The 22936-nt window shown below is 33.1% G+C and overlaps 1 protein-coding gene and 1 long non-coding RNA gene across 2 annotated transcripts; one reads left to right on the forward strand and one right to left on the reverse strand.

The window, feature by feature from the left end:
• LOC109334913 lies at positions 322-17473 on the forward strand. Its single transcript, XR_002106158.1, has 3 exons — positions 322-331; positions 9565-9571; positions 17350-17473. It is a non-coding gene; the product is annotated as an uncharacterized LOC109334913 (long non-coding RNA).
• Positions 13520-20049, reverse strand: LOC109334874 (bifunctional protein FolD 4, chloroplastic-like). The gene is made up of 5 exons (XM_019570864.1): positions 19714-20049; positions 15371-15696; positions 14878-15114; positions 14335-14502; positions 13520-14049 (listed from the first exon to the last, which is right to left on the reverse strand). Exons 1-5 carry the CDS (start codon positions 19898-19900, stop codon positions 13879-13881), a joined length of 1089 nt encoding a protein of 362 aa, XP_019426409.1. The 5' UTR covers positions 19901-20049; the 3' UTR covers positions 13520-13878.

Below are 22936 nucleotides of genomic sequence, written 5' to 3' on the forward strand. Positions count from 1 at the left end.
CTTGTCGATGTGAAATTGACACAATAAATGAGTTGCCTTCAGAAAAACATTATCGATTACGAAGATTAAGGCAACATGGTTACAATGAACTCTGGTAGGCCTTTATCATCTTCAATCAAACATTTCAATTATTGTAATGCTCATAGGAACTTTGGAAACTTCTCAGCCCCCATATAAAAAAATGAAACACTAAATGTCTTATTCGTCGACGTGTGACAAACAATCTCAAGCAATGGAAGTTTGCATTTGTTAATCATATACTATTATCCATGATAATAATACTAAACGAATACAGTAATCTAATGGCACTTGTATTGACCTACAAAATGTCGTTCACAACATCCATATCATCTTCCTTACTTTTGCAATTGTTAGGAATTTCATCTCTAAGGTGCAAAGAAATGTTTAGGCCTTCCAACGTTCATTGATAAAATCTCCACTTTAGAAAGCTCTTTCGGTGTTAATCTACCACAAAATGGAATTCCAAGTAAAGACTCATGTGTGCAATGGTTGTGAGACCCCATTTCACACTATGTGCCCAAAATGACCCATCATAGCATATATTTTGAAACGGCAATTACTTTACTTCGTCCAGAACCTTTGGTTCATTAAAGGTTTGTATTTATTACAAACTTTGGATTTTTCACAAATCACAGTAAACCTTTGTTACTTATTAAACTCTTGTAAAATTGACTTTGTAATCATGAGAAAAAAACCATTGGGATTACCAAACATTGATATAGGATTATGGTGTCACAAAGGAAATTTATGTGACTTGGTGGGATATTTAGATCCAGATTTTGCTGGATGTAAAACTAAAAGCAAAATACAAATGGTACTTGTCATATTCTCGGAAATGCTATAGTTTCATGGTCTTGTAAAAAGCAAATTTGTGTTGCTCTAACCATTCCAACCATCATTTTCATGTTTAGAGGTCAAAATCAAAAACCCCTAAATCTCCAAACCTCAAAAACCTAAGTTTACAAAAACTCAACTTCATGGCTTCATCCTCCACAACCAAGAAACAACGCACTAATGTGACTCAAGAAAGGAAACAAACCTCTAATGAGATCAAGACTTTGGACTTGGCGCAATTTCTTGCTAATGAGGACCAATGCAAAGTCTTCAAGGAGCACTTCATACAAAGACCCATTTTTACTCCAAAGTATGGTATGTTAAGTTCTTTGGAGAATAATGATTTCATTTTCTCTACCATGTTTAAGCATAAAAAACTCTTTGAATTTTGTGAAATTTATTGTTCATATTATCCTGAACTTGTACGTGTATTTTACTAAAATTTAAATTTCAAGAAGAATAAAGTCTTCTCTTTTGTCAAAGGCAAATAAATTGCCATAGACTTCAGAACTTTAAGTTCTATTTGCGGTAATATGTCATACTTAGGGACGATAGTAGAATCAAGTATTCAATGTGCCTTAGAAGGGTATAATAATATGAATTTCTATTACTCTATGTGTAGATATTCAAATAGGGAAATTGAACTGCGTAAGCAAATGTCTGTCGGTGATTCTATTAGAAACTAGAACATTTTACTTGTAGGAAATTTAAACCTAGAGGATTGTTTGCTTCATTACTTTTTGAGTTACATCGTGGTTCCAAAGATTTCAAATCATTCACAATTAAATGATATGAAACTACAATTGATGTACGTCATCAAACATAATGTGTCAATTAATTGGACGTTAATGATAATGAAACAAATATGAGCCTTTAGAGGGTCTTATGCTATAATCATAATTACAATATTTGAGTATTCTAGCGTATCTTTTGCTGGAGAGTCTAAGATCCACTTGAGGCTCGGGATAACAAATTTGATGTGGATGTGATCCACAATATGAGATTCTTTCGAGATACCACCGACATGATTTATAAGCATCATGGTGATCAACAGACTGCTAACCTAGAAAATCCTTCTCCTGACTCTAGTACTCGACCCTCATTTTATGTTGAATCTTCTTTATCTGACTCCACTCCTTCTAATCAGGTGATTATGGACGAGTTATTTTTGCTTCGAGGCTACATCACTAATAGGATGGATGCTCTTGATACTACGCACCATCAAGTCCAAGAAGAGCTTCGACGTTTGACAAACTGATTAGATTATATGGACTTGGATACTCAACGAGCTGATCCATATTCTTAGAAGTAGTAGTTTAGTGGACTACGATTTTGCTTAGTTTTGTTGTTGTTGCTGGTGTTGTTTTAAAACTACAGGTTTATGGTTGTTATTTGTTATTTTAACTTTTAGTCATGTATGAATTCCGTTTAAATGTTTGAATGAATGTTATGATTATGTCATGTTTATTCCATTATCTTATAGCATTTGATATTAATCACAAATTCATACGGTTATTTTAAAAGAATTTCCGACCTTGGCTTTTCCATAAGTCAAACTATATATCTTGTTACCCTTTGCTATATATATGTCTATTGTGCTGAACACCTAGCTTTTCTTCTTTCTGATGAAGTCAAAAGGGGGAGAAAAGTTGGAGTTGTGTATTTTTCTGTTAAAGTTTCTCAAGCACATATAATAAAACAAAGGGGGAGTATACAAGATAAGGGGAGTATACTCAAAGTCAAACAAAGTCATACCATATGAAGTATGCTGAAGCTCAGAAAAATTCAAATCCCAAATTTCAAAGGATGTTGGTTTGTCATCATCAAAGCGGTGGAGATTTTGAAGAGGATCTTACTCCTAGCCTTGACACGATTTTGATGAAGACACCAAGATCACAAAAAGAAGAAAAAGGAAGAAGTCTATGAAGACATAGAAGATTCAAGGATGTTAGAGTTTAAGTCTTCAATACGTACTTTTATCCTTATGCTCAATTTATAATTAGTAGCAATGCTCAAAGAAATTCAAAGGAATCAAAACTATTTTCAATAGAATTGAATAAGTCTTGAAACAATGTCAATAATGCTAAGTAACTAGTTACTTGACTTGAGTAACAAATTATTAGATTTGGATAACAGGTTACCTGAACTGTGTGGCAGTTGGTAGCATGTTACTAGATCTACGTAATAGGTTACCTGACTAAGAAAACAATTACAAAGCATAACTGATACTTCCTAACCGATTATTATTTTGTATTAATCGATTATTACTTTGGACATAAAGTTTTGGCAATAGATTACACCATTGTGACAATCGATTATCCATAGCTATTGGAAACCAGATTTTCAAATTTAAATGAACAGCTTTAATCCAAAGTGATTGGGTTTTATTCCAACAGTGCCTCCTCTTCATGGAAGGTTACTTTGATTGATTGGAATCCTAGCTAAAGGCACTAGGACATTCAATTCAAAACTCACAAGTGATACACGAAATTTTTATATCATAGTAAAACAATATCTACACTTTTTTGCAACTTTGTTTCCAAACTTTCAGATTTTATGAAGTTGCTTTAAGTACTAAGTTCTAAAGTTTCAAACATATAAGAGCATTTTTTACTAAGTATATATTTCTAAGCAAAAGGATTGCAATTTATAGCAATTGTCAAACTTGTAAAGGTAATCCTACCATTGTTATATCATTTATCATGTTGTCAACTTCTCATCACAAGAGTGTGGTGAGAAAGGGGAAAGAGTTCACTTGGAAATGTTATTTTCCAAGGGTAGATAGTTGTGAGTGTGTAGGTTACAAGGGTCTCGGGGAAAGAATTTATAATTGCAACTCAAATTATCTAGTGGAAAGATCTCTTGTGTGGCAAGAGTACTGGATGTAACTTTCGATGGACAAGAAGGTGAACCAATATAAAATTATTTGTGCAATCTTCTTCTTCTACTCTCTTTATGTGTTTACTTATGGTCTTTAACTTGGTTGATTTCTGCATCAACATTCCGTTGCACAAACACTTTGATATAACAAGCATAAAATTTGGCTATTTATCCCAACAACTAATTCACCTCTCCTCCCCTATTACTTTCCATCTAATACTTACTTTTGGTTGGAGTTAATCCAAGAAAATATGCAGCTTGGATATTTGTGATTGATTCAGTAGCGAGAAGACTTAGGGGGTGGAAGTGTAGGCATATATCATTTGGTGGGAGATTGGTGCTTTTGAACTCGATTCTGACTAGTGTTCCAATTTATATGTTATCCTTGTATAGGGCTACCAAAACATTGATAAATTGAATTGAGAGTATTTAGAGAACATTTCTTTAGGGGAATAGAATAGTAGGAAGAGGTATTGCTTGGGTTTGTTGGGATGTCGTATGTGAACCAAAAAATGTTGGTGGTATGGGAGTCAAAAGTTTGTCTCTATTCAATTATTCTCTTCTTAATAAATGGAAATGGAGGAGATTGATGGAAGTTGGTGCCTTTTGGATTACTGTGATAAATTCCAAGTATAAAACGAATGTTGTTGTAAATGCTTCCAATTCTTCTTCAATTTGGTGGAGAGACTTATGAAAGGGAGGATCGAGGCAGGGTTTTATAGGAAAGATGTTTGAGAATTGTATTTTGAAGGCAATTGGGGACAATAGGAGAAATCTGTTTTGGGAAGATACTTTGTGTGGTAAAAAAATCTTTTAGACATATATTCCCTAGACTATATAATCTGGCTATTAATAGACAAGTTTTGATAGTTGATTCTGGTTTTTGGAGCAATGATAAATGGCCGTGGTTGGTTTAGTGGAGAAGAAGTTTACTAGACGTGAGGAAGCCTTGGTGAGAGATTTATACAACCTAATCCAGAATCATTCTTGTAGGCTAGATATGACTGATTTGTGGAGGTGGAGCCTGAATAATTATGAGAATAATATGGTTAAATCAGCTTATCTTCACCTGATCTCTTCAGTTTGTGTGGATGAAGGGAACATGCTTAGAAGATGTTGTATGTCTTGTGTTCCACCAAAGGTGTGTTGTCTTATCTAGAAACTTCTTAGGGGTAGATTGTCAACACAGGGTGCTTTAGCTAAAAGGAATGTGAGCATTAGACTAGATTATTTGAATTGTGTCTTCTGTTTGAATCATTGTGAGTCTTTGGATCATCTATTTTTTCTTGTAATTTTTCTATAGAGGTGTGGATGAGGTTTTATGGCAGGTTTAGTATCCCCGTTCATTTACCACAAAACAGTGACACTTTCTTATCTATGCATGATACTTATTGCCATAACCTAAAAGAGATAAGTATATGGAGGATGTTGTGGTTCTCAGTAGTTTGGTCTATATGGCTTATGCGTCACGAAGCCATTTTTGAAGGGGAGAACTTCAACGACAATCTCATGATGGAATTAATCCAAGTGAGATCTTGGTCTTGATATTCTTCTAAATTTGGTTTAAGAGTCATGCCCTTTTTCTACTTGGTGCCTAGATCTTGCATTAAGGATGCTTGTAACCTAAACATTATCTTATCTCTATCTTGTATTGAGTTAGCAACCCTTATGCTTCTTTAATAAATTTTCATTGATCATAAAAATTGGACCACATATCCATCTTTCAAATGGATAATTATTTTGATCATGCATAAAATATAGTTACATTGTCATCTTTTATCCTACATATTGCATATTGGGTTCAACGCATTATGTACCGTATATTGAGTTCCTTATAAAATAAATTTTATAATAATACTATAAAAAATGATATACTGTATAGAACTGTGTATCTTACACCAGGACAAATGCCATAAATCATATAATTATGCTATAAAATTTCTTCAGTGATATTAAGTTGGAATTCATTACACCTCCCCCTAATTTACATCATTTAGCTTACTTGACTTTTCCTTGAGTTTTCTTATCTCTCATTGCGGCATTCGGAAAGAATTAAAAATATAAATAAAATAATATGTGCGAAAATACATCATATTTAATCCATATTTTACATACAAATCTCTATCTAAATTATGATGTTGATTAATATTTTTTGCATTATAACTTAGTTCAGATTAAGTATGATTTATTTGTTGTGTTGTACAAATTTAATTATAAGCACTTTTGATTAAGATCAATACAATGAAAAATATGATTTGATGTAATGATATCCCACTTGCTAGAAGATAAAATAAAATGAAGATAATGTAGGATTTAAAATAAATTTAACCTGGTTGGATTTGATAAATTATATTGGCAACAATAAATCCAAATTTGATCATGAAAAAATTACATTAGGAAGTAGAATAATTGATTTCTAATTCTCATCGACTATAAATAGAGAGCATATGTTAAGTAGAAACCAAATCTTCTATGATGCAATTTTTTTTTATTAAAATTAAAATTTAGATATAGATTTACATATAAAATAATGTTTAAATATGATATATTTTCACATACATCATAAACAAGTATTTGATTAATGCTAAATTTTATTTGAACAAATATTTAAGTGTTTTTTGTTGTCTCCCTGAAATACTAAGGTTTAGGATCACATGCAATTAAAATACAAAATTGAAATCAGAATTGTAGTTTCTTGTAAATACATTAATCTGTACTTTGAGAGTATGTATATGGATGATCCTATTTTATTTTATATTCATTCCTTTTTTTTTTAAGTTAAAAAAAATCTCTTTAACTCGTTATAAATGTTTAAAACAATATTGATTCACTATGCCATAATTGGTATTTAACAACGCATATTTAACAACGCTTATGTGTTGAACGCGGTTAAATATAAGGCAGAAAATAATTAACAGCGCTCATTAAAAAAAACGTTGTTAAAGGTGTTATCTTTAACAATTAAAGCGTTGTTAAAGATCATACTTCATATATTGAATAACACTTCTTCAATAAGCGATGTTAAAGATGTTATCTTTAACAACGCTTATTTAAGCAGACGCTGTTAAATGTGTGTTATCTTTAACAATGCTTATTGAAGAAAACACTGTTAAAGACGAGACTTCATATATTTAACAACACTTCTTCAATAAGCATTGTTAAAGATAACACTTTTAGCATCGCTTATTGAAGAAAACGCTGTTAAAGATAACACCTTTAGTGAGCGGAAATTTTTTCAAATTCAAAAACAAAACCTCACATACAATAATACACATATCAATCAATTTATTATTTCTCTTACTTTTCTTCTTCTTCATGACATTTTTCTCTCTTTTGTTTTTAGTTTCTCTCTTCAAACAAGTTTTTGGTTTTTGGTTTTTCTCTTCACGCATAAGGTAAATCGTTATCTTATTTTAGCTCATTTATTTCTTTTTGATTCAATCTTGATGTTTGCATTTACACAATAAATAACAAGTATTTATTTGTTGTGAAGTTATGCAGCTATGATGTTCTAGGGTTTTGGCTATGGTTCATTGGTTTATAACACAAGGTTAGAGTGTAATGGTAAATATTATTTATCAATTGCTGCTAATTTTGTATTTTTTTCATAACTTTTGCAATTTGTTTAGAGATGACATTTTTTATTTGTATTTGCAACTTGCATTGATCATTGAGGAACACATGAACACTCTTTGACTTGTACATTAGAGGAGAAAGAATGAACAATTTGCGTAAGATCTCATTACTAATATGTTATTTTATAGTATTGGAATATGTTAAGGTTGAATGTAGCTGGAGTCGTTGGTGATTTAACAAATCTATTGTAAATATGGTGGAGTTGGACATGTTTGTCATGTGTTTGGTAGAATGTCTGAAAGAGATATTGTCTTATTTAGAAAGTAGACATTTAACAACGTTTATACTGTATTTATTCAATATTGATTCATTATTTCATTGTTAATATATTATGATGAGAATTATTCAATGTTGAATTTTTATAATAATATATAGCAAGTAGATAATATTGTGAGAACATTGTATCATTTTATACTAAATTAAAATTTAATTTTGAGGGTGTGATTAATTGGTGGTGTCTATGCTCTAATGTTGGTAAATTGTTTAATTTCATATATGACATCATCTGCAAGTTTTCTAAATACAAATTAGCTCCTACTACTTAATTTATTAGAGCAAAATCTGATCCAACATGAGATAATTGTCAATTACTACAAGATGTTGAAGGAAAGAAAATGTTAAAATGTTTGTATTGCTCAAAATGTTACAAAGATGAAGGAATACATCGAATTAAACAACATCTTGCAGGAGAAAAGGGAGATGTTCTACCTTGTCTTTTAGTCTCTTTTGATGTTAAGCGTCAACTTAGAGAACACTTGGATCAAGTTAGTGGTAGTAGAAAAAGAGGGACTAATTAAATTCAATGGAAGAAGATCCATATAAGGAAAATGTTATGTAACATGAAGGAGATATGACCAAGGGTAAAGAAATATAAACAACAAATAAAAGACAAAATCAGAGTATAAAAAATTTCTTTGCTCTAAGAACTACTTCGAGAGCTCAACCTTCAATCAAAATGGGATTTGTAGGTAAAGATGCTATTCATAGGGCAGATATGACAGTTGCTCGATACTTTTATTGTTGTTGCATTCCATTTAATTGTGCAAATTCAGTTTACTATCAAACTATGATAGATGCAATTGCTGCAATTGTTTTTGGTTATAAAGGTCCCAGTTATTATGCTACTAGATCTAATTTATTGTATGAAATGAAGAAGGAAGTCGAGTTGTTAGTAGAGACTTTTAGGAATTTTTGGAAAGAAACTGGTTGCACCATAATGGCCGATGGTTGACAAGACCAAAGAAATAGGCAGCTTATCAATTTTCTTGTTTATTCTCCAAAGGGAATAACTTTTATTAGATCTATTGATGCATCTGATATTGTTGAAGATGCTTAAACACTTTGCAATTTGTTTATTGAGTTAGTTGAGTTTGTTGCAGTAACCAATGTTGTGCACTTAGTTACCGACAATGCTGCAAATTATAAGGCTATATGAGCTATGTTAAATAAGAAGTTTCCATCTATATATTGGTCTCCTTGTGCTGCACATTGTTTAAATTTGATTTTAGGAGACATTGGAAAAAGGAGCATGTGAGTAATTTAGCTAATAGTGTATATATAACAAAGTTTGTGTTTAATCATGGGTTTTTGTTGGCATGGCTATGCAAAAGACAAAGGTGGAAAGAAATAATACGTTTTGGGGCAACTCGTTTTGCAACAACATTCATTGAACACAAACATGATTTACAATCTTTGATAACAAGTAGAGATTTTATTGATTCTAGATATTGCAGGGATAAGAAAGAAAAAAGATTTATGGAGCTATGTTATGGATAATAGGTTTTAGAATGTGATGAGAACCTCTTTTGGAGATTCTTTCTGAAACAATCTATCTTGTTTGGTGTTACTAAAGCCACAGTTTTAGGGGTTGTTTTTAAGATGAAATTTGGGCAGCAAAGAAATAATGTAAGATAAAAGAATATGGTAAAGAAGTGAGGGTTAAAGGCGCCACAACAAAGAAGTTGATAAGCCGGGTGATGTTCGCCACAAGAACATGGTAGGATCGTTTGATGACAACCTCTTTGTGGATTGCCTTTGTTGTAGGATCGTTTCTTGTGAANAAGAAATAATGTAAGATAAAAGAATATGGTAAAGAAGTGAGGGTGAAAGGCGCCACAACAAAGAAGTTGATAAGTCGGGTGATGTTCGCCACAAGAACGTGGTTCTTGATAGGAACTTTTAATCTTGGTTCAGCCAAGAAGTTTGGAGAAGACAATACTCTCACACAAAGGAAGAATCCTTAATTTTTACTCAAAATCAAACTTGTCCATTCATCCATCCGAAAGTTACACTTATAGGAAAACACTTCATAGTTGGTTACATTGGATCCTATTCCAACCATGAGTTATTCGAAATATCCAAGGTAAATTTCCTTATGGGAACTCCTAAATAATTAAAAATACAAATTAATGGAAACTTTGAATTCTATGAAAAACCTTAATTGATTTGCAAGGAACAAAGCATTTAGCCTAGGATTCCCTACTCTTTTATGAAGAATTCGGCCCCCTTTTGAAGGTTGTGGTCCACACGAGTTAATGGAAGTCTTGAGTTCCATGCAAAGCTTTAACCAAGTGAGAGTAACAATGCATTTTAGTCTAGGATTCCCTAATTCTTTGAGAAGAATTCGGCTACCCTTAAATGCCTTGGTCTTCATGAGTCAATGTGGGTTTTGAATGCATTTCACGAAAATGATCTCTTGAATTAACCATGCTTGACTTGATTAATGGTATTGCACGAAAACTCCAAGGAATAATCACTCTTGAAGTGATTTAATGGTTTGCACAAACACACATCATGAATTAATCTCTTGCACGAAATACATTTCAAGAATTAATCATGCTTGACTAAAAGTTAAGTCTTGCACGAATTACTCCATAGAATTAACCATCATTGACTTGATTTGAATGAGTTGCACGAAATTCTCATGCCATCTTTAATGGTGTTGACTGTAATTAATGCTCTTCAAAAAATCATTTATTCTGAAATTCAAATAACAAAAGACAAATTAAATGTTTGATGGACATTCTTAGGTCACAATAAATATGTCCTAGCCATGCTTAGAACATGGTCGTACCCTACTAAAAGGGTTGGGAATTATTTTCCCCACTTTGGCCCACATGTAAAGTATATAATAAAAGAGGTGAGGACTCCCTTGGTTTGAGCTTGGGGTAATTTCCTTGATGTCTTTTATGAGTAGACTAAGTGCATTGTGCACACGTTTGGTCCTTGCCCTTGTCATGGGCCCACCTATGCTTCTTAGTTCTTCATTATCCTTCTTAGGCTTATTTGGGTTCACATCAGAATGACTGCACCATTATTGTCAATATTGTGGTCCACTAATTCATTTGTTAAGAATTGTTGATGCTAATAATAAGCATTCTCTACCTTATGTGTATGATAGAAGGCGTAGAGCAAGAAAAACTATTAAGAGTGTGTTAATGAATAAAAAGTCTTTGAATAAGTCTTATACAAGAATTATAAAGTAAAGATAGGATAAACAACTTCGAACAAAATTATATTGTGCAACCTACTTTTTGAATCCAACATTCTACTATGATAAGGAGGAGTTTTGTATCAAACCAGAGGTTCAACAAGGTTGGCTTGATGTTTTACAAGCAAAAGTTACAACAAGCAAGACCGAGTTTTTCAAACGAAGTTGTATCTATCACGACAAAGTTTGAAGTTTTGGCAATACTATGTCAATTGAAACAGTTAAACACTTGCGACCAGGTAAGATTTAATTTTTAAATTTTTTCAATTTATTGAAATATTGTTTGGAAGTGTAATACTTTAATGGCATACTAATATTTTTGTAATATTTTTTAGATCAATGGTGGTCACAATTTGAATTTAGTGCTCCTATGGTATCCAAATTAGCTATTCAAATTTGGAGCCAAACAACTTCTTCATCTAGTTGTGAAAGAAATTAGAGTGTATTTGGAAGGATACGCACAAAGAAGAGGAATAAATTGGAGCATAGGAGATTGAATGATCTAGTGTATGTTCACTAGAACCTGGGCTTACAAAATAGGTTTGTGATGTTTCTACATTTTATTTTAACAATAATTATCAATGTTTACTAGGTGTTAGACTATTTTGTAATGATATATCATACATATTGGAATGATAGGAGAAGGAGAAGGAGAAGAATATGTGGTTATTTATATGATTATTTTTTTACTATCTCTAAATGTTCAAAGCTAATTAATTTTTTTCCACCGGTTAATGACAAAATCACGCCCATTTGATATGATAAAAGATTTAAATGACTCTAAACAACTATGAAAGATTGTTGTTAGAATTTTGATCTTTGTTATGTTCAAATGCCACCAAAACTAACGTATCTTGAAATGATATTGGTAGACAGTGAGGTTGTAATATATATGATTTCAAATAATACATTTAATTCATACAATTTTCATTTATAATATTATATTGTTTTATGTATAGATACAAGTTAATGTTAGGAAAGATGAATTCAATGAGTGGAGTCATAAATTGAAAGAGCATGAGACCTATGTTATGGACAATTTTAATATCGTGCATAATGATATTTTATTACTGGTACAACACTTAAAGAGAAAGACATTCCTGATATTGCAGTATGTGAATATTGTTTCAAAAAATTTGAGGACATACTAGCTAGGAATTTTCGCACTGATATGTTAGTAGGTTAGATCAAAATACTTCTTTCATTTTAGTTCAGTCAAAACCTTTTAACTCAAAACTTACTTTAATTATGTGCAACATTGATAATACTTTTTTATTAACTCAAATAAATATTATCGGAGTTGTTGATGAACTAATATTCTCCGAGACTAAGACAAACTTAAAAGAAGTCAGCTTCAACATGAAGGATCTTAAGTGTTTTTCTATATTGTTATCAATAGTTTTGTTTCATTTATTTATATAAATGTTTCTAATTTTTCTAACTTAATTTTTAAAAATTAAGCAACAATGACATACTAGCTGGGAATTTTCGTACTAATTTGTTAGTAGGTTAGATCAAAATACTTCTTTCATTTTAGTTCAGTCAAAGCCTTTTAACTCAAAACTTACTTTAATTATATGCAACATTGATAATACTTTTTTATTAACTCAAATAAATTTTATCGGAGTTTTTGATGAACTAATATTCTCCGAGATTAAGACAAACTTAAAAGAAGTCAACTTCAACATGAAGGATTTTAAGTGTTTTTCTATATTGTTATCAATAATTTTGCTCTTTGGGAAGGTCATGCAATGAAATATATCAACCACTTCAATAATAGATGAATAAATGCATCCATAATTATTATCCTAACACATGCAAGAATCAAAAAATCACAGTCATAATAATTTTTAAAACTTGCATGTGTTAATCAAATTAAATATCCTCTATTTATGGCTTATTTACATTACTATTTTATCTTTAGTTAAGTAAATATCCACCATCCTTTTGTAATTCATGGTGTGACTCAAAATTATTGATAAATGAATAAATTTTAAACATATATAAGTTCAGAAGCATATACTATTTATTTACGAACAAATATTTATAAAATTATCATTTGAATGTAGAATTATAACCTTGATTTTACTTTTTTCAAATATAGTTTTCAGGCAATTCAATATTGTGAGACATTAAGTCAATGTATAAGTGAAGTAGAAAAAGAAGTAAAAATATAGTTTTCACACAATTATATATGGCAATTTAAAGTGTACAAAGTAAAAAAAGATGAAATATATTAATACATGATAATGATGGCAAAACTCTAATGTCAACAACAAATGTTGTTTATAAGAAACTTTTCCAAAACCTATAACATGTATTTTACTTTTACTTTAAGATTAATATATTACATTATTATTATTTTTCCTAAACTCTAATGTGTCATTTATTTCAACTTTATGAGTTTAAATACAAACTAACAAAGCTAAGGTTATACTCCATAATATTTATCATAAAATATGTCAATTATTACACAATATTACAATATAACAATATTTTCTTTCTCTTTTATTATACAACTTTGAAATTTAATTCTTTAAATTTCTACCACTAATAAAACACATCAACCCGTGCAAATGCACGGGTATCCTACTAGTTTAAATAAAAAGAATCAACAACTAAAATCATTGTGAGCAATAAATGTATGGTCAAAAAACATATTAACGCTATTTCTTTCAATAAATTAAACTTCATAAACTACAGCAAGCTTATGTTGCAACAGACTTTAGTTTACATTACTGTAATACTACCTCTAGCAATCATTTAATTTCATACTCTAAGTATGCCTAAGATTATTGAATTGATTGCTGCATGATCTCCGAGTTTTTCTTTCTAAAACATCAACATCAATGTCCTAGAAAGTTTGTGCATCACATAATGATGCAAATTCAGTGACCTGGAGATGTTCAGGAGGGGAAGAAACTTCCGTTTTTCTTTCTAGAATATAGTCCAAAAACAAAAATAGATAGCCCAAAATGATACACATTCTTTCACTAGGTTGCAATTGACCATTTAAGTTATTCAAAATTGTGGATCCTCTTTGCAGAAATGAGTGTATTTTGGAGAAGCATCGCTATTGTCATTGGACCAACTCCTCCTGGAACTGGCGTTACGGCTGAGGCAACTTTGCTCGCTTCTTCATAACAAACATCTCCCACCAATCTATAACCTCGAGAGTCATTTGAATCCTGTCACAAACACCAAACATGTGGGTTAAATAATCTACCCTCCTCAGATCCCACAAAGTGGAAGCCTAATGCATTGGACTATATTTTTTTATTGATACAAAGCAGTTGGTGACAAAAATTGACCAATGAAAGACGGTTTTGTACATATTTTACGAAAAAGCTTTGATACTATTAGGATTTTCATAAGAACTCAGCACTAAATATATTCATCCTTAAAACTGGTACCAATGAAGATAGAACCCCAGTAGTGTACTATTAGCAAGACCTTGAAATAAGTTTACTGACCTCTACTGGGTTGATTCCCACATCAATTATGACTGCACCAGGTTTTATCCAGCTTCCCCTAACCATATTTGGTTGCCCGACGGCGGAGATGATAATATCTGCCTGACTTGTGATCTCCTCGGGGTTACTGGTTCTGGAATGGACAATAGTGACAGTAGCATCTTCCCTCTGGTGACATCACAGATACATGAAGTAGAAAAAAATTCTAAACAATGAAGTAGAGTTACGCTTAATTAAAACTAGTTTTTAACAGTTACAATATTTAAACTTTTGGTCCTATGCAGTATTTCAAATTGTAGACGACATCAGCTGATGTGGCTACAGTAACCATCACAATCACATCATTCCACAATTGCAGTATAGCAATGAATCACAGTGATGTGGATGGGCTGCAATGCAACCACATTAGGCCGATCGGATCGTATCATGCCACATTAAGTTCAAAAACAAATTTTCAATCACAAAAATTTCCACACTACAACGGCCCACAATTATAATGCAACCACAACCGCAATTTAAAATACTAGCCCAATGGAATATTACCTGCAGCAGCAGTGCAGCTGGCATTCCTACAATATTGCTCCGACCAATCACAACAGCTCTCTTTCCTTTGATAGGAACACCATATCTGTGCAGTAGCTCTATGCATCCCTTTGGTGTACATGGAACAAAAAGGGGTTCCCTTCCACGCATGGCAAGGCGACCAATGTTTAGTGGGTGAAAACCATCTACATCCTTCTCAATTCTCACAGCATTCAAGATGGTTTGCTCATTCATGTGCTGTCACATGACCAAGGAAAATTAATAAAACTTTCATACAAGATTCTGTGAGAAGACATGTTAAAATACCAACAATAAAAGCTAGTGATTTTTAAACAATATGGTATTAGTGTTACCTACATAAAAAGGTTGATGTAGATTTCGAAGCACGAAGGAATAGTTCATAAAAAAACGTAAGATTGGGGTACTCTCAAAATTCATACCATATTATACGTTTCCTAAAAATGTAAAAGAGATTAGAGATATAGAAGTGTACCTTAGGTAAAGGTAACTGAACCAGAATGCCGTGAACAGAAGGATCATCATTGAAGCGAGAAATATAGTTCAGCACTTCTTGCTCAGTAGAATCCTCAGGCAAATTAGCTTCCAAAGAAATAATTCCCACAGAATCACAAGCCTTCTTCTTGTTACGCACATAAGTAGCAGAGTCCTTCCTATCCCCGATAAGGATCACAGCCAAGCCAGGAGTCACACCAATGGCTTCTTTCATCCTAGAGACTTCAGCTGTTACCTCATCTCTGATTTGCTTTGCCACTGATTTCCCATCAATTACTTTAGCAGAAGCCTCAGTAGTCAAGGAAGCTGCACATAAGGCCATATGGAAACAAATGAACAGAGGTTGGCAAAATATTTATTATTCAGTCAATAGCATGCATAGGAAAAACCTTGGCATGGGTGTTTATGTGAAGACATGCATGCAGGCACCAAAAATAAATGCGTATGTGGCTACTCAAGAACTCAAAAATACAATGTTCTGCGTATGAGAAACAACAACAACGCAAAGCAGCATAGAATAAAAACACACTTTTCCTGTGGTTAATTTTTAAAAGTACAAATGAATCAATCAAGACTCAAGAAACAGACCTCTTCCCTCAAATTAAGGAAAGCACATCTTTAGTCAGCACTAACCTCCGCTAAACTCAAATCACAAAAACTACATACTTTATCCATCTACAGACCATATATATCAAAAACTGAGGTAGTATTTGAATTACAAAAAGTAAAGTGATACCTTGCTGATTTCAAAATCTGAAGCAAACAGTGCAAGGTCTTTCACTATTTTAACTATTGAAGATCAGCTTACATTAATTAGAATCAACAAATTCTGATTTGTACAGCTAATTTGGATTTATGTGAATATTAGTTAGTTGATTTTTTTTTCTTACCCTACTATGTTTATGGAGAACAGTTTCTTGATTTTCAGGCTAGAATAGTGTACACTATGAAGCATTGATACTTCAATATCCTTCATGTATACGTATCCGATACTGATGCTCTCTAATACTTCATCAATACGTATCCATAGAGTATCAAAATAATTTTTCTGAAAAATAAATAAATTACAAATCCGATACTTTCTGGATACTCTCTGATACCATTAAAATATTTTTCTGATACATCCCAGACCCCCAAACTACCTTACAAGAGCATTTAAGAGGGGGAAAAAGGATATCAAAGCATTTAAGAGGGGGAAAAAGGATATAAAAGCATAACACACAATCACAATCAATTAAGTAGAAGAGAGAAACATAACATTCAATCTACCAAGTGGACTTGTAGTGAGAAAAAAGACAACATGTGTATTGCATAGAGATAGAGAAGGAAGACCAAATGCATTTTCTAACATAAAATAAGCAGGATTTATACTATTCTATTTGTGGACACTAAACAATTATTTCTTCTGACAACATGATTTTTATTTTGTGTTCAGTGATTTCTAAGAAATATGTTAGTTATTTAGAATTTCATAACAACAATTATATGTTTATTATGCTTTATGAATTTTATGCGCATATTTTATGTGTATCCCAAACATATTGTATCTTGCATTTTCAAGAATGTGTATCGACGTTTCAGATACAATATGTATCCGATACTCATATCGGTACTTCATAAGCGTAGAGGTCTTGGTCATATGTATGCTATAAATACTTCCTCTATATCATATACCAATTCAATGAAATATAAGATATATTTCTGCATGGTATCAGAGCAAGATCTGAACTATCCCTAACCTAGCGCTGTCAAGCCATGAGAGACCACAAATCCAATGAATCGCTCAAGGTGAAGACTGGATAATTTCCGACCAGCTCACACGATGGGCTTACTCATCTTATCACTGACCATAAATTGAATGTCAACAACTACACCCCATATGTAAGGTCAGTCAAGATTTTCCTCCAAGGAAAAGGGAGGAAAGGTTACATCACATGACATTCTAGTGCCTTGAGAAAGAGGAGATCAACCTTAAAAAATGGCAACTTGAAAACAGCCAAGTGATGTCATGGCTACTCAACACCATGACTAATGAAATTGGTGAAATTTTTGTTTTATGGCACTGCAAAAGACATGGGACACAGTGAAGGAAACATACTCCAACATAGAAAATATATATGTTCTGTTTGAGATTAAAAAAACATACTCAGCGACCTTCAACAGGGAGAATCCTTGGTTACTGGGTATTTTAACATGCATAGACATTGGCAGCAAGTGGACATATATGAAGAAGTTACATGGTGTTGTACAAAGGACCAAAAGAAGTACAAGGAGAGATAGGATTTACAAGTTCCAATTGGGACTAAACAAGGATCTTGATAAAGTTTGTTGCAGGATCCATAGAAGTTGGAACCAAAGCACTTCCCAAAGTTCAGAGAGCCTTCTCAGAAGTGAGAAGGGAAGAAAGCAAGAGAAAACTCATTCTGGGGACATCCATCTTAGTTCCATCCTTTGAAAGCTCTACAATGACAGAAAGAGGAAACCAGCCGCAGCTGCCATAAAAGAAAACTCGCCCTGGTGTGATCATTGCAAGAGGCCAGACCACACCAAGGAAACATGCTGGACCATACATGGAAGACCCTACAAAGCCAACCAGTACCAAAAAAAAGGCAGATGCAACATAGCATCAAGAAGCTGAGGTAAATTCTAAATTTCTAATTCATCACCATTCAGCAAAGAACAAATCGAGACTCTTAAGAACTCCTTCAGCAGACCATGCTAACTGCAGGAAAAAGTGGTACTTCTGTAGTGGCTCATAAAGGTAACTTTTACATGCCTTAAACACTAGCAAAGGGAAAACAAAGTCATGCATCATTGACTCAAGAGCTTCAGATCACATGACTGAAGATTTTACTCTGTTTAGTAGTTACTTTTCCTATCCCTATAACTACACTGTCCAAATAGTTGATGGCACACATCCTCAGGTCATGGATAAATGATAAATTATTATTTCACCACATGGCCACATATTACACTTGAATCAGTTCTGATGTGCCACAACTTGATTGTAACTTGTTGTCCATTAGCAAGATTACAAGAGATTTGAAATGTCTTACTAAATTATTCCCTAACCTGTTTGAATTTCAGATTTTGGAGTCGGGGAAGACGATTGGTGATGATGAAGGGTGTGTTGGACTCTACCTCCACCCAATTGAAAAATCAGAAGAACTCAAGACCCATTCTTATGCAGCAGCTCTAAGTAGTGAAAGTGATGAAATGTTGAGGCAGTATAGATTAGGCCACCCAAATTTCATGTACTTGAAAAAGATTTTCCATTCACCATGCAATAAAAAGTTAAAAACCAGAAGCATTTCCAGTGTGAAACATGCCAATTGTTTAAACATAGACGCAGCCATTACCCACCCCAATCCTACACACCATCTCAACCTTTCTCATTAATCCATAGTGATTTAGGGGACCATCACAAGTTCAAAACATTACTGGCTCAAGATGGTTTATCACCTTCATTGACAATGACACAAGCGTCACTTGGGTGTCTCAAATGGAGGAAAAATCAGAAGTTGGGAGGTTTTTTTGAAATATTTCATAACATGGTGCAAACACAATTTCAAAGCAAGAATCAGGTACTTAGACCTGTCAATGGCTGTGAATATTACAATCTTTCTCTAAATAACTACCTTCAAAAGAATGGTATTATGTTTCTCAGAAGAAGTATACTCTGGATTTATAGAGTATCACTGCTTAGGCAGTGTTTGGAGCAAGATATTATGATATGTTCTCTTTTGTGGAACCAAAATGTTTAATAAAACCGAAGTATCTTTAGGGTTAGTTTGGGAGTTGGATTTTGGAGGGGAAGGGGGGAAAGGGAAGGCTTGGGAGCCATGAAATACACTTATGAAATGGCTTCCAAGCCTTCCCTTTCCCTTCCTTCCCCTCCAAAATCCAACTCCCAAACTAACCTTTAGGGTCTGTTTGTGAGTTCGTTGTTGGATGAGAAGGAATTGGAATGCTAAGCTTGAGAGTTAGATAAGTGTATTTCATGCATCCAACCTTTCACTTCCTTCCATTACCATCCAAAAATTAACTCAGAAGTAGACGAGTCTATCTGTTTCGGGTTTTTTTCTTAAAAAACCACTTTATTATAATAATAAAAATATTCTAACATTCTTATGTTTGTTTCGCTGAGCAAAAAAAAAACAAATGAAAAGTATCTTTAAGGAAAAGGCCAGAAGCTGTTTTTATCAAAAAGTTCACATTTTAAACTCAGCTTCTCCCAAATTCTTCAAGAAACCACATAACCCAATAAGGGGGAAATTGCATGTAATGGAAAAGAGAGAGAGAGAGAGAGAGCAAGATACATACCAAGGGGGAGAAGAGGAGGACGAGAGGGAGAAGTGAGAAGAGAGAAGCGCAAGGGAGTTGGGAATTGAGTGGGCCCCACACGGAGGGTCCGTACGAAGGGAAGAACGGCGTGGCGATGGCGGAGATGGAGGAGGCGAGAGGCGGAGGAAGGAGAAGTGTCAGTAAATAAAAAAGAAGAAGAAGCCATTGATCTGTGAAGCCTTAGCAACCTCTGAGTTGTGCTATGATGTGAACCAATGTTGTGTTGTTGTCAGCTCTTTGTGGTATGGAGAAGAAGGTGGTGACGGCGGGGGTCCAAAACAAATGCCTCTTTTATTTCCTACGAGAGAACATATTCCTCTTTCATTTTCAAAAAAGAAATAAAAATTAGAATATATATTGTTTGTTTTACTATTTATTTTTTGAATAAATATTTATTTGAACCAATGTTATGAAACCGATTCGAATGTAAAATTTAAAATATGTCACATATTAGATTTAATTGATTTAAACGATTAAACTGTTCAATCGAACTGATTAATTTCATATATAATTAATATTTTTTATTTATAAATATATAATTACAATTTTATTAATAATTAATAATTATGTATAATTATATTGAAGTAATATTTCTCAATTTGGAAGGGAGTAAGATAAAAAGGTTAACACAATGTTTCATTTTTTAAATTTTTAAGTGAATCGTTCGGTTTACTTTCTTAATTATTCAGGTTTAACCCGATTTAACACGACCGAACTGCAATTTCTCCAATTCAACCCTCATTCACTTAAGAGTACAACCCAAAATCATTCTCAATTCTGGTCAGCGATCAGACCAGTCAACCGACCGGTCCGATCCAGTTCTCAGATTGAACCCCTTTAATTATCCTATTAATCCCATAAAAAAATTATCAAATTATTCCTCACTTTTCTTCTAGGTGACATGCACTTGTTGGTTCATCCATCTAATAGGGTTTGTTAATGATAACAAAAACACTTACATGCAGTGTTATTAATACCGTACCGGTCATCAAACCGGTCAAGGTACTGGTTCAGTGGTATAGTGGTTCAATCGGTGGTTTAATAATTAAACCGCATGCCGGTTAACTAGGATAAACATGCTTATAAATTTATAATTCATGTTCATATTCAAGTAAAAACTCTCATAGACAAACAATTTTAGCACATCCAAAGTCTAAATTAGAAACATGAATATTAAACCACAAGTACTTGTCTCACTTAATAAACTCAAAACATAAATTGAAAACACTGATTTACAACTTAATATACAAAACATATTATAAATTTGGAATTTTAACACAAAAAATATATCAATGCAGTAGCCATTAGCTATATATCATATTATAATACTATAAGTCTATAATACTACTTTGGTCTTTGGGTTATACCACTTTGAAAACTACGTGCTGGTTTATACTACTTTAGAAACTATATACTGGTTATACCACTTTGAGTACCTATGTCTCTTTTTTCTAACCAAAACCAAACAACTAAGTATTAATTAGAACAAGAGAGAACCACCTCAACTAATCATTAGGTTCCCCCAAAATTCAAATGTCCCAAGAAAAACAGAAAAAGAGGTTACAAAAGAAAAACATTGTCTCACAAGATTGGGAGGAGAACCAATGAAGAGAGAAAAAGACATGAGGAAAAACCCTGGAAGGAGAAAGAAGAAGACATGAAGAAGATTAGGTGAAGAAGAACCGAAGAAGAAAAAAGGAAGAAAGAAGAACTGAAGAAGAAAAGAGGAAGAAAGAAGAATCGAAGAAGAAAAGAGGAAGAAAGAAGAACCGAAGAAGAAAAGATGAAGAAAGAAGAACCGAACTGAGACTGCCTGAACTGCTTGGAAATCCCAAGCAACTGGTCGGTTCATTCATATTCCGGTCGGTTCACCAGTTTTTGGCCAAAATCGAGTGGTTTTGCCCAGTTTCTACTGGTTTTATTGCTTACCCGGTACAACAACCATTCCGTACCGGTTAGGGGTCCGGTTCGTCGGTTTTCGGTCGAACCGACCGGTACGGTCTGGTTTTAACATCACTGCTTATATGGTATGCTAAATGAAATTGTGGATTTTTGGTAATAAATTTAAAAGCCAAAAACTCTTGAATCAACCATCTAATTTTTAATTTCTTTTGGCACATAAAAAGTCAAAAAGTAAAACTCTCACAATTATTATTTACTTAATCAATTGCATGTTTGTTTGGATTAAGTACAGCAATATTTCTTATACTGATTTATGTTATGTTTATATATGCAAATACCATGTTTACTCTTAAATTTTAATGTTTGAATGATTATTATGGGAATGATATGTATGTGATAATTGTTAAATTCAAGGTTTAAAAACATGTGATACAAATGAGAAATATTTTCCTTGAGAAGAGTAATTAAAATGATATTCAGGCTCTTCTCGCTTGAGCAAGGCAGCTCTCGCTTGAGCGAGAAGTGTATAGAGAAAACGAGTGTTTTAGCTTGGGGCGAGACAGCTCTCGCTTGAGCTAAAATAGGTAGCAAGATAACTGATTGTTTTCTCGCTTAAGCGAGACAGCTCTCACTTAAGCCACAAATGCCTCAAAAATGGATGTGCCCTCGCTTGAGTAAGACAGCTCTCGCTTGAGCGAGAGTGCTCCATATAGATATGACTTCTTTTTAAGTCGTCTGAACGATAACCCTCTTATATACGAGAGCCTAATGACATGTTTGCCATCAAGAAGTTGTAAAGGTAAATAACTATATGAAATTCTTCAAAGTAATCAAAGTAAGGAATTGCTTTGTTAAAGGCGAGGTTGTTGAAAGAGTTTTTCAGAGAGGTTTTCCCCCTCAACAAATTGTCCCCGGCAACGGCGCCAATTTGTTGAAAGCGAAAATTTCTCTTCGTCGGTGTTTTCTTTTATTTGATTAAGTAAGTGAACTCGATTTTATTCTTTGTTCGTCATCTCGGCTTTGTTGAAATAAATTCCAACACCGGTATAATGGTTTCAAGAATATTCCAATTACAACTTACTTCTAATAATCATGTGAATAAGTTATTCCTTCTTTGCCCCATCTCGGCTTTGTTAGAATAAATTCTAACGCTGGTACAATGGTATCGAAGCAATCCCCTATTACATAATTATTAAGTACATTTGAATACCATCTCGGTTTTGTGGAATAAATTCCAACACCGGTTTAATGGTATTCTAATGTACAAAAGTGATGAATAGTTAGTTGTTAGAAACAAATA

Source organism: Lupinus angustifolius, chromosome LG02, assembly GCF_001865875.1.
Source record: "Lupinus angustifolius cultivar Tanjil chromosome LG02, LupAngTanjil_v1.0, whole genome shotgun sequence".
Taxonomy (NCBI): Eukaryota; Viridiplantae; Streptophyta; class Magnoliopsida; order Fabales; family Fabaceae; genus Lupinus; species Lupinus angustifolius.

Coding starts and splice junctions, on each gene's coding strand:
- LOC109334874 (XM_019570864.1), bottom strand. CDS start 19,900: ATGGCTTCTTCTTCTTTTTTATTTACTGACACTTCTCCTTCCTCCGCC. Junction 15,697..19,713: donor TCCTCCTCTTCTCCCCCTTG/GTATGTATCTTG, acceptor CCTTATGTGCAG/CTTCCTTGACTACTGAGGCT. Junction 14,050..14,334: donor TGGGAATCAACCCAGTAGAG/GTCAGTAAACTT, acceptor TGTTTGTGACAG/GATTCAAATGACTCTCGAGG.